The sequence below is a fragment of the Glandiceps talaboti genome, chromosome 10, assembly GCF_964340395.1.
Source record: "Glandiceps talaboti chromosome 10, keGlaTala1.1, whole genome shotgun sequence".
Classification (NCBI taxonomy): Eukaryota; Metazoa; Hemichordata; class Enteropneusta; family Spengelidae; genus Glandiceps; species Glandiceps talaboti.
Genome location: NC_135558.1, coordinates 3620763 through 3634345, shown reverse-complemented (window position 1 = coordinate 3634345; position 13583 = coordinate 3620763). Strand labels below are relative to the sequence as shown.

Below are 13583 nucleotides of genomic sequence, written 5' to 3'. Positions count from 1 at the left end.
AATTAATGAAAGATGCAAACTGCTTTTGCAGATTCATTGCAAATACGACAATAATGATTATCATTTTAACCAATACCTTTATTCCTCTAAAACATGTCATAATAATATAATTACAGGTAGAACAAATGAATCAGACCTAATATAACCATATAGATCAATTGATAAAGTTAGAACACAGCAATCTTTATTTTTTATTTGTATACTTCATTTCAAAACATTATGAAGACAGAACACGATCTTTTTTCATAGGTTTCTGTATGTAGGAAACTACTCATTTTGATATATTGAGTCTAGGTAGCCATGATCAGTTGGGTTGCTGATGTCAGCTGGTTGTGTACAATTATTGTGTCCTATATGTAGTCTGTTATTCTACTGTGAAAGTTTACAATAATATTGAGTTAACATTCATTAATAAAATTGAGAATTGAGAAACTATGACATTGGACCTACGTACCAAATCACTTATGAAATCAAGTAAGAGTTACTGTAAAATTAAGACAAGAAGACTCAGAAACGAGTAAATTTGTAATAACATTAGCTTGGGTAAACGATAATGGGATCTTCAATTACCTCAAATAGTACCTAATATATTTAAATGATTAATTCTTTACGTATATCAACTTATAGAATGACACTATCTTGTTAATATCACACTCCAAAAATACATCCATTATTAAATTTGATCTGGTTAATATGGGTATGCTAAAACATGCAAGTAAAGTGCTTTCGATCTTAAAACACATATATTGTAAAACCGAGAATATGTGCATTGAAAGAGATTACTAGTGATAATCTTGTCCTTTATACATTTCTTGCAAATTAAAATGTGAACACATGAAAACTACAAGAAATGGTATTTACTAGAATCTCAAAAAAAAAGCATCATTCTGCCACCATCGTCTGGACGAGACGGCGATATAAGTACCTCTCTGGTGTGTCATGTACACGGTGAAGCGAGAAATTTGAGTATGCCAGGTATCAAAAAGTCTTTTCCTTGTCAGGTGTTTTTTTGTTTTTTTTGTTTTTTATAATTTTTTTATGTTCAGTTTTTCAGTCTGTTCATAGACATTACATATATTAAAAGTTTTCACACAAAAATACTTAAAACTGCTTACAACAGTAATGACTACAGCTAATGTTCTGGGATATATAATATATCATATAATGTAAGAGAAATATTCCCCATTTTATGACTAGGTACCTCAAAAACGAATAACCAAAGCAGGTCGCTCAATACTTAACACATAATACATGAAAAGGAAAGGAGAAATAACCAAGAGACACAAGATGTTCCAAAGGAAAAAGAAATAGGGTGAAAATAGAGCAGAAATTCGAAATCTTTACAAGGCTTCACCTATACCCGAAGGAACTAATACATTTTATACAAATCATTTGCTGGATGAAGTGCACTGGAAATTTGACCTTTAAAATAATGGCCAAGACCAAATGTCTCCAATCAGACCTTAGTTTACAGTGACAGTAGCATTGGTGGATAATTAAAAGTAAATCTAGGAACGAACACACAAACACACAGTACATACATACATACATACATACATACATACATACATACATACATACAGCATTGTAAGTAATGTGTTTAAAATGTACTGTAGGGCAAAATAAAACTACACCCGAATACAGTAGACATACATTTGGATAAATGAATAAACAGGCACATAATATATGCATATTATCATCAATCATGTATTGCATCTTCACATAGGGAAGGGAAGTAAAACAGGAAAGGTGGCTTTGAAAAGTCAGAAACATTACTTTTGTTATTTTGTCTATACTGCCACTTAAAGTCAGAACTTTTGGATAAGAGAACCGAGAATTAAAAAGTAGTTTTAAGTAGTTAACAGTAGAAAGTAAAAAGTAAAAAGTGTTAAGAATCAAACGGCAACCAAATTTCTCGCTGATATATGATCGAAATCTGGAGAAAACATTTCTCCTGTACACCGTGTTCACACGCTGGTTCCCGCCCCGTGAATTGTCGATGATGTTGTCCGACCTCCGGCACGGGGAGCCATGATGCAGGGAGGTCATATATCGCTGGTGTCTACAATGATGCGCAAAAATGCGGTGTCGTCCTTGACGAAGGTTTGGTTTCCACTGTCCAGAAGACTCAATGCCATGAACAGGGGACATCCTGATGCGATATTCATATCACCTGTTGGACGTTTAAATGATGACGATTCCGGATCAGGACGAAATGCATCAATCATATGCTCTCTGTTACTCTGGTCGATAAACATGAAGGTGACTTTCTGATTGAACGGCCATTTCAAAATGGCGTCATGCTCTCCCTTCATGATGACGAAGAACAATGACACGTGACTTCCCTTGCCCATTCCATCACCATTTAGGTAGATGCGTGCGCACATCTTATAGCCGTAGCGACTTGTAAAGAAATACGGAGAGTAGATGGAAAGGGTACGACCAGAAATGGCGTCACGTCTTTTCCTGGCGAAGCCTGTAATTCTCCATGTCAGAATACCATCATAAGTTGCCATCTCTAACGATTGAATTCGTAAGTCTTGCTCAGCAAGAGTGACATCTTTAAGAGCGATTATTCGATCCTGGGCTTTCGTCTTTCTTTCCATGCCATTTAGATTTTCTCTGAAGTCTTTCTCTTGGCTGTTCATCCTCTGCACTATCTCTGCATTCCGTTCAACTTCTCCGTTTAAGACTGCAACTATCCCTTCATACGTGACAACTCTCCGACCAAGCCCGTCAGACTTCTTGACCATATCATCAGTCGATTTACCAAGCTTTTCTTGCATCTCGAGGAATTTCCTTTGTAGCCCTCCCTCTGGGATTTGGGAGCCAGCAAGAGTTGGTAGATGTTTCAGGTCGTTCTTTAATCGATCCACTTGCAATCGTAAGTTTTCTAACAGCGTTCCGTGCTCGTTCGCTGTTACGATCAGTTGACGTAAGTGCAAGGAGTTTTCGCCGACGTTTTCACGATATCTATTGATTCTCATCGTTTCTTGAAGAATCAATGACATGTGATCTTCAATTGCTACTGAATTATGCACCATCTGCATTCCAACGTCAATCTAAAAGTGACCATATAAAGTAGGATAATGTAAGAGGAAATACTCATGCTTATAAAAATATGAGTTAACTTTGTTGTCTTTATACTTAGAGCAGTATCTTTATCAACGATTACGGTTTAATTTACTCCTGGGTGGACGAAAATGCAAGTTTATCTTTATTAGTACAGGAATAAGTTATATACGTGTATTATTTCATTCTCCCAGTAATATTAAGGGAAACAGTGTAAGTCCCTTCTTTGTTTTCGAAGATTGATAGGCGAAACAGGACCGACTGACAACTCTCAAAATCTTCTAAATTCTTTTAACTTTTTTCACTTACCCAGGCTTTACATCCAACTTTGTAGTACTCGCATACCTGCATTTTTCTGGGACAGTCACCAGTGCTCAAGTCGAGATGTTCTGTCATCTGCAAGCAATGGTTAATATAATTGTATACCAGTGTCCTTAACTTATGTCATTTATCATCTTAACAGTTACGAATGCGCCATATCATGCGTACTATTATTAGACAAATACTTTGTCACAGTAGAAGTGGCATAGAAGCAGTGAACAACGCATTTAACCAGTACGTCATTCCACCTAAGTATAAATCGTACTAATAAGTACTGATGTGTTAGTATAAGTGAATGAAGTCAACACATATTATCTCCTTTACTATCCAAGCTTTATATTGAACATTTGATTTCACCTAATATCCTTCTCTTTTAAACAAATATAAAATCCGAAAAAGGATGACCATGTTTCTTATTATTTTTGCTATGTAACTTTATCATAGACGTTCTAATAAAATAATGCATGTGCAAGATTTATTTCTTACCCTTTTTCGAATTATCTCCTGTCCACAGTTTGTGCACGCCACTGGATACATTGGACACTCGTTGATATGAGTCTGTTAAAAAAAGCAGATATTCGTAAGATGTATATCTTGACCAAAAGTTGTCTTTTTGATCATAAAATGCAGGACCCACTACCATGACTACATCAAGAGAGAGAGAGAGAGAGAGAGAGAGAGAGAGAGAGAGAGAGAGAGAGAGAGAGAGAGAGAGAGAGAGAGAGAGAGAGAGAGAGAGAGAGAGAGAGAGAGAGAGAGAGAGAGAGAGAGAGAGAGAGAGAGAGAGAGAGAGAGAGAGAGAGAGAGAGAGAGAGAATGCTGTGCATATATGTTTGATAAGTTAACTCTTTATGCCAAGCTATCAATTCGATCTAATAAAGAACAATGTTTATGGTTTGGATGGTACCAACATTGCAGTTTCATCAAATGATACTTCAACGAACTACATAATAAATTATGATAATTGTCTCCTTGTGTAAACGTTATATTTCGTGAATCGTGGACGAATGCTTCTTCGTATTGTTGAGTAATATTTGTTTACCTGCATTTCCTTGAATATGACAGCCTTCTTACAGTACGTACATTTCTCTATTCTCATGACACATTCCTTGTCGAGATGCGAGGTCATATCAAGACTTCGAATTTTATCGAAACAGCCCACTCTGGTACATTCTACCAAACGATATTCGCATACTGGTTCGTGAGTCTGGTTAAATATGATTTTAAAAAACATGAGTTATTGGACAGAAAGGAGAAAATTCTTTGGAAACATAAACACACCAGGAAGGGAATGAAATGGGGTTTACATCGATAGTCTGGGACTGAAAACATTCAGCAGCCTCACAGTTTTGGATTATCTTCATTTCAGTCGGGCTCTAAAAAAATTTCAAAGGAAAATTTATATGAATTTCAATCAAATTAGTTTCTTTCGCCGGCTTATTGGTGTTGTCTGTCTGTCTGTCTGTCTGTCTGTCTGTCTGTCTGTCTGTCTGTCTGTCTGTCTGTCTGTCTGTCTGTCTGTCTGTGTATGTCTGTCTGTCTGTCTGTCTGTGTCACTTATCGAAAGCTGTCAATTTGCAAAGTTAGCATTATAATTAACGATTTTGCTTTAAATAATCATCTCAAAGATCGCTCGCATAATGTACATATTTACTTAAATTAAGTTCATCATAAGATCGCTATCTTCCCTATATATGGATAGGATAAATAATATAAATGAAGTAATGCACCACATGACAATTTTGAGCTAAGTGTATATCCATTATTCTTCATAATTAACATTCTGTGATTTAGGATTTTTCACCATGGGATCATTTAAGTTCATATCTGGATAACGTCTTAGTCTAGAAAATTGAGAGTCAATATAATCCCGTCTATTACATGCAATAGATGACATTGCACTAAAGTATGTCTGCAATGTCTAATATTATCATAATGGTTATTCAATACTCAGTTCTTACCTCGTACCGGGGAAATAGACCATTCCAACCACAGCCGACGTTAATGCATTTCGTTTTCAGTTCTCTCATTTCCCGTTGCATAGCTCTGTCTGGGAATACCTACAGTATAAAAATGAGGAGATTATTTATAGCCTTGGAATATTTAAATACTTTCAAATTGGCTTGTATTTCTCAATAGAAAGAATATCGTTATATTGCTGTGTTATTGGCCGACAATCGCGATTATTACAATGTTGCAAGTTGTCTCAGTGGTCGTGCGATGCACATCGTCGGTGTGCACGTCTTTTTTTGGTACTAACATATAAAAGGTTTGTGAAAACATCATTTGTAATCCCAAGGTATATCTTGGTTTGATTTGTTCTCTTGTACCGATTTACTTCTCTTTCTGTGTCCTGTTGCTTAGTAAACATTCTGCCGTATGGAGATCCCGATGTGCATATGACTTACATAACCGCTGCGCCTTACTCAGTAACTAGGGACGGAATAGAAACAAATAGAACAGAAGAGAAAAAATAGTGCAGAACAAACCAAGATATATCTAGGGACACATATGATGCCTGAAAACACTTTCGGATTTTAGTATCAAACTCTTGATTCTAAACATCCCAAAACATGTGCGCACCAGAAGATGCGCAGCGTACGACCACTAAACTTTTACGGTCCAAAATTATTCACAAAGCGATGTTTCTGGTCAAAACTATTGAGTTATATCACAGACAAGTAAGGCTGTGGTTATATCACAGGGGGCAGCGAGCATGTAATTAATTGATTGATTGATTGATTGATTGATTGATTGATCGATCGATTTATTTATTTATTGATTATTTGGTTGAATGATTGATCGATTGATTGAATGATTGAATTTTTGTGGTGCAATATAACTTATTTTGTCTGTGATATTGATCAATTGAGTTGAGTTTTAAACTCATTGAGTTTTAAAAGTTTTTTTTCTTTCCCTGGTTACTTTGCTCTCAGCTGTAAGTCTGAGGCTGTATGCTTTTCTTTATTGACTAACTAAAGACGTCTTGTCCACTCTTAAGTCTTCTCCTCTTATCTAAATTAAATCACCCCTAATCTTATAATTGGCGAGGGATCAGTTACTGCAAAAATTGGCTTTGTGTCTAATCTTCTGGGAGATAATCACACTGGACAAACATTCGATCATGCATATACTAGTAAGAAAGAGAAAGGGGATGTAACTCGAACCCCTCCTGGATTGAATAAACGTGATTATGGAGTAGTTTTAGAATGAATTACCAAATAAGTGCTATGATAACTCTTCCATAGGTAAGATAAGTAATACTGAAAAACTTTTAAAACTCAATGAGTGAATTGATCAATATCACACACAAAATAAGTTATATTGCACCACAAAATTCAATCATTCAATCCATCAACCATTCATCCAAATAATAATAAATAAATCGATCGATCGATCGATCGATCAATCAATTACATGCTCGCTGCCCCCTGTGGTTATATCATAGACCCTACACATTGGTCTATGGTTATATAACTTTTTCTCACACTATGTGTGGTTGTGTACCTTTTCCATTGTCAACGTGCAATCTTCAGTAGGATCTTCGATCACACATTTAGGACATTCATAGTTTTGTCCTTGCCTGTGAAGAGTGAAGAGGTAACATTAATACAACTTATGTCGGGATCTAACATAACAGTATAAATATGAAATGTCCCATCGACATTTGTCATTTATCGTCTTGCTACCCAACCAGCTCTATTATAGGTTTATGCTTTCATTCGAACGTGTAATATAGTAAATAATGACACTTAACATTCTGCATTTGTCATAAAACGTACTCAAATATACTCTTCATCTTGGATATACTCGGATGTGGACTCTTATAATTACATGTTATGATATGCAAATTGTTAGTTAATTACACGAAGCTGGAATATACATTTATCAATCGATATTTGTCTAAGTTGTCCATATTTCACATCCGGGGTATTTCTTCTAAAACAACAATTAGTTTGTGCTAATTATCATCATGATATTACAGATTTCATAGATTTTGATGGAAAAGATTAGATTTGCACAATGCAGACAAATGAACAACAACTCGTTCTTTTCAACAGTTGCAAGATTCAAATATTATTAAAGGAAACGTCTCATGTTCTACAATACTCGTAATATGTCCTAAACATAGTTTGCACTTTAATATAATTGTACACATTTGCCTAAATAGTAACCCATGTGATGAAAAACTTACCAGTATTTAAAACTGAACAACTGATACGTTATAAATATTCTATAATTTGACTTGGTACAGAAAATTCTTAAATAATAGTTGATTTCTTATGCATTTTATTATTTTTGTTAAGTATTAAAAATCTTCTCAAGCACACACTGTATGAACAATAATATAAGAACTACAACTAACCATTACAGTAATGTGGAGTTAATAATATAACGTTTGATATGATGATCAACAAACAGACCTTAATTTTTCGTCGATACAATTTTTGCAAAATCGATGTCCACAGAAACTCTGCAAAGGAGCTTTCAGTAACATGCTGCAATCAACGCAGAGAAACTTCTCATCCCTATCCTCTTCCGAAAGAATTGTCGGTGAATAACCCGGCATTGTAGTTGTACTGTCATCGACTGCATCAAGAGCTACTGCGACTGCGTTGTAAGATGCTAGTTATTAATTTTCCTGCAATGAATACAATCGATTATCTAGACAAGTACTACATACAACATTACGCATAAGCTTACACTTTGTCGATCTTATATGTAAACCAATGAAAATTGATAAACTCGTTCCAGTGAGAGTGGAATATATGAAAAGCAAACTTTAATATATGATGCTCAAACCTTAATATATGATGCTCAAACCTTAATATATGATGCACAAACTTTAATGTATGATGCGCAAACATTATCATGTTACTCGCAAACTCTATGTTGTTGTGCGATGGCGCTCTTCGTATGAAACACAGTTCCCACTGTGCAACGGCCTTTTTGATTGATACATGTACTGCCCGTGAGTTGTTTTTGACTAACCGCAATATTGTATACCAAGGACGAAATACATGAAAGAAACGGTCTCGAAAACCTTGTGCAGTGATTCGCTGATGACAGAATAGAAGTCGACATTATTCCGTCCCTTACAGATGGTGAACTGAGTCGTCTTGGAGTTTGTACAATTGGTCACCGGGCTAAACTTCGTAAGACGTGTAACTGTAAGGCAGTGGAAGTACAACAAGATGATGATGATGATGATGATGATGATGATGATGATGATGATGATGATGACAGTGGTAACACTTCGACGACCAGTTCTGCTTCTAATAGTGAGTAGCTCAACAGGCTTCACAAGAGATTAATCTGTTGGGTTTTTTTCCACCCGGCGCATCGCGTGGTAATTTGAATTCCCGTAAACGGAGACACCACTCTTCAAAGAAAACGGTCAGAAGATGGACACACAACTTTGTGTATTTGGCGAATAGAAAATCATCAAGCGTCCCATCTACAACTGATGGATGGACTCCGGATAAACAAGATTACATTATATGCTGATGCAGATGAGGACACTCTCGTAAAACACTAGTGGATGAAACTGTAGGGTTTCCACAGTTGCAAACCTGCGGCGGTTTCGAATTGCTGCATAGTGTTCCTAATTCAAGATCTTTGGTCATAATTAACTGTCCCTGGACAGTTAGTGACCTGAAAGCAAACTTGGGCACACAAGCCAAGATTTACATCAGACCAATACAAACCAATCTCAACACTACAGTCAAAGTGCAAGCTACTTCATCGTCATTGACCGAACAGTGTAAAGGATGTAAGCAGGAATTTTCTATTAGAGAACTCTGTGCACACTTGTGGAGTTATACTGGGACTTTTGATGATTCGAGTGAGGTTGAAAATATAATTTCTTAAGTAAATTGCATCAGCTGGTGTGCTTACATTTAGAAAGGAACGGCATGAAATGCATTTATTCCTATAATTAAATGACAATTAAAACGTATTTTAATAAACAATGTTTCATTTAGGTACTGCTTTTCATTCTGTAAATCTGCGCTTGTGCGGACATTTAGTCTTGCTGCTAGACCCCTCAGGCTTTTCTGCTCACTGTCAAGGCAACCGAAGGTCGCTAGTGAGGGCGACAGTTCAAATCAGGCATTCGCCTTCGTTTGTGTGTCACCTTCAGACGACACTTACTCGAGTACTATCGGTGCGCGGTGGCGTATGGTACCCAGCGTATGGTGACGTTATCTGAATATAACGTACTATTGATAATACTATACGTTTATAATGCATGCAAAGAACGATGCGATAGTAAAACAACTGCAGTTTACATGTGCCTTTGTAGATGACATTAGGCCTACACGTACACCTACATGTAAAATAGTATCAGTTTTGTGAAAATCGTGCGGGAGCTAAAGAAATTTGTGTTTTTCAAATCATGACAAATGTCATTCTCACAAACCAGAGTTATTATTTCTACCACTACATTACTCCTATGGGAGGCTCGTTAAGAACTTTGCCGTAAAACAGGCCCTGGTTTGCGACGATGGACAAATGTACGTTTGTCGACTCTGAGTGAACACCAGTTAGTTTGATGGTCAGAATTTCAATGAAGCGCAGGCCGTTTACCGGGGAATTCCCGTTCTCAGTTCGGTTGCCGAGTGACGTCACAGACTGCATAAAACAATCAACTTGGGTTACATTTGAACACCAAGAGTGACAAGAGATACAGAAAAAGACCTTGAACCTTGGCTGAGTTAACCTGAAATGACCCTAACATCCGTGATTTGTTTACGCCAAGGTGTACTAGAAATCACATGTAGTCGTCGCCATGTAGGAACTGCGCCATGTGACATAATACGCCACCTCGTAACAACTAACATTCCAGACTGCAACTACAGAAATTATTTGTATATTTTCATCGAAAAGTATCCTCGTGTGTGTGTGTGTGGGGGGGGGGGGGGGGTTAAGATATTAAGATAGTATTTCCGGTACAGATGCTGCTTCTCTAATAGCCATGAATTGATAGACTTGCCTGAAAAATTATTCCCAAACAAGTGAATTGAACACTGATATACATTCAAAATGGCGGTCCAGTATGAAAATAGGAACAAGTTCGAAAATATGGTTGTTCGTCTGATGATCTATATAGACTAATTAATGTGTTACAGTAAATGATCTCAGCGATTGTTGCTTTGACATAATGGTCGTATCTCTAGCTGTACTTACATATAATAAATGTCCCTGTGGTGGCGGTATTTCAAAATAATTGCCAGCACACACGATGACGGGCGAGCCTTTTTTTCTGTCTTTGACTTAGTGGGTCAACCGTCAAATTAAAGGGATGTGCTAACATTTAGCGCGGGGGGGGGGTTAGGTGATGGTGGTTAGTTTAGATGTATTTCATCATGCTTGAAAACGATTATATGAGAGATACTCAATAAAAACCTCCCACAAGGGTTCATATAATACCCTACATATATTTCGCTGCAATTTTCACAAGCACCACACGCTTGCATATATGCAATCAGAACAGGAAAGTCAAATAGCATTTTTGTAACATAACATTTGTATACTAGAGTACCAGCAACATGCAACTTCTTCTTCTGTGGTGATAAAAACCGATTCATCATTGTTTGCATAATTATGACATATAGTCTTCAAGTCTGTAAGCTCTTGTCTAAATTCATGACAGTCAAACCTATTGTTGAAACAATTGAGATCGTTCACATAGTCAATTGATGTCTTTGGTACAGAAGAGTTCAAATTTCTGTATTTCCTGGTATAACCACTCATTAGTTTCATTGAAGCCCATACACGTCTCATATCATTTCCAATAAACTTTTCCTCTACTTTACGCTTATATTTCTCCTTCTCAATCTTTATGACGCGTTTTGTTTCTTTCTGCACTTCCCTCAGTTGGTCTTTATTCTTCGGATACACTTTTTTTTCTGTTGATAAGTTCTTTCACTTTTGTAGTAATCTACGGTTTATTATTTGGAAATATTTTGACTATTTTGGTCGGCACCACAGTTTCAATACAGAAATTTATATATGCTGCAATTGTCTCGACAAGTTCAAGTGGTATTTACGAACATATCCAAGTTTGTACGTTGTAAGTCCTCAATCACATCTGGTGTCCAGTGTTTTATGCTAATAGTCTTTACAGGTTCTCTTTGAACAATAGGGAGGTATTTAGGAATAAGATGTATTAGGTTGTGGTCTGACCGACTCAATGGAGCGAGTTGATGAGATTTGTAGGCATCACGGATATTTGTGTAGCATAAATCAAGAGTTTTATCTGATAAAATTATATAATGATAGTCACACATTTTAGTCTACATACAACTTTATTCAATCGTTTTAGTTTCATTCTTTTGCTTATTTGATCCCATTCTCGCAAACCAGAGCTTTAATTTCTTCTGCGACACTGCGAAATAATAACTGCAGCTCTTGGTGGTACATCGTGGACAATGCCGTAAAAGAGGATGTGGTTTAATTACGACGAAGATTTGGTCCTTGTCAGCAATTCTGCAGTCCTTGCGCAGTGGATATACAACAGGACATCAGTCTCTTGATCCACTCATGTATGCATCACCAGAGCTAACTAATGTATGGAAATATAATTTGATTTTTAACTAATTCAATTTTACCAACCTATGTTTTTCTGTAAAAATGACTCCTGTATAGAAGATTAATACATGCTTTATACTATTGCTTCTATTTTAAAAATATACAAAAACGTCCCTTATTTGATTGATCAACGTTTATCGCAATAACGGATTTCGCTATACTAAAAGTCTTGTATTTTTATTTGATACCTACTTTGCGAATTCTGTTTCGCAACACCATATTTTAGACGCATAAGTTGAATGTATTGGTTCGAATACTATAAAGAAATACCCATAGTAATTTTGAAAAGGAACAGCGTACCTCAGTTCAGTAGTAATTTTGCTGACGTTTGCAGCTACGATGGAGTGGATGCCCATAACCAACGAATTGGGGAAAGGAAGAAAACGACAGACTAAAAAGAAAGCAAACAAAGAGGACAATTAAAGATAAGATAAAAGAGAAAGTAAAAATTTGTGTTGCGCCAAAATCCAAAAAGCTCAATTGTTCAGAGGCGCTTCACAAAGCATAGAAAAGACAAACAGTCAGTATTTGAAAATACACACAACCAAAAAATATACACACGATGATTCTACTAAAAGCCAAATATAAAACAAACATCAGATAAACAGTTTCAAAATTGTTTAAATTATTCAAAACTAGTTACGAAGGTTTAGATTCTGTAAATTATAAAATCGACAAAGTGTCGCAGATTAAAAGTAGTATTTCGCTTTTCAAATTCTCCATGACTACTCTCCGTGTTCAAACTTACACCAGTTCGGGCATTGCACTGAAACACTATCCGTATACACTGAGGTCAGACTTCACGCGGAGGAGAAGTGGGGGGGGGGGGGGTTGCGAGCAGAGATTTATATGGTTTACAAACCATTTTCTGCCCAATTCAACTCTGAGAGACGACAAGCCAAATTCAACGTTGGGGTTGGAACAAGGGTTGGTTGTATAGTAACCGCGACGTGACAGATCATGTATCACATGCGACAGTTAGGATGTTTCGTCTATCTGATATCTGATTCGCAATTTAAAGTTCAAGTTTGATACAATCAGTGAGATAACCTAGAACAGATAATCACTTGCTATGATTTCGACTTGTTTTTGTTGTGGCAGCTCACAATTTCTTGATAGCCGTGCTTACTTTAGGTGACTTGACCGAACGAACACATTTCATGGATTTTTTTTTCATCTCCCGAAGTGTAGTACACGATCATGTTAAATCTTATATTGGTGTACAGAATGTGAATGAAAGGGTCGAGAATGTACTTTCAAACTTTTTCTTCGATATTTTTTGCCGGCTCAGAAGCCAGTGACTCGCGACGGCGTTTAATACTGCAGATCTTGACATTACCACGTCGAACTCTGTAACTGTGCACTCTGTGTTGATACGAGGCTAGTGGATATGGCCTGCCACGACAGACCACTGACTGAATTCATTGTATTTGTAATATCTCAGTATCTCAGATATCTCAGTAACACCCAGACTGTACCTTCATACAACAACATAGCAATGGATGAAAATGGTGTATGTAAATGATATAGGAAGTGGTGTCGACTGTACTGTACTGTGTTTAGTGACATTTTCAATTTTGCCCTTGATTGGTATTGGC

At 36.6% G+C, this 13583-nt stretch overlaps 1 protein-coding gene across 1 annotated transcript; it reads right to left on the bottom strand.

Moving 5' to 3' along the window:
• Positions 1-1637: 1637 nt before the first annotated feature.
• On the bottom strand, positions 1638-10656 carry LOC144440955 (TNF receptor-associated factor 2-like). Its single transcript, XM_078130429.1, has 8 exons — positions 10582-10656; positions 7818-8035; positions 6901-6976; positions 5355-5453; positions 4436-4600; positions 3880-3951; positions 3382-3468; positions 1638-3062 (listed from the first exon to the last, which is right to left on the bottom strand). Exons 2-8 carry the CDS (start codon positions 7961-7963, stop codon positions 2046-2048), a joined length of 1662 nt encoding a protein of 553 aa, XP_077986555.1. The 5' UTR covers positions 7964-8035; positions 10582-10656; the 3' UTR covers positions 1638-2045.
• Positions 10657-13583: the final 2927 nt, after the last annotated feature.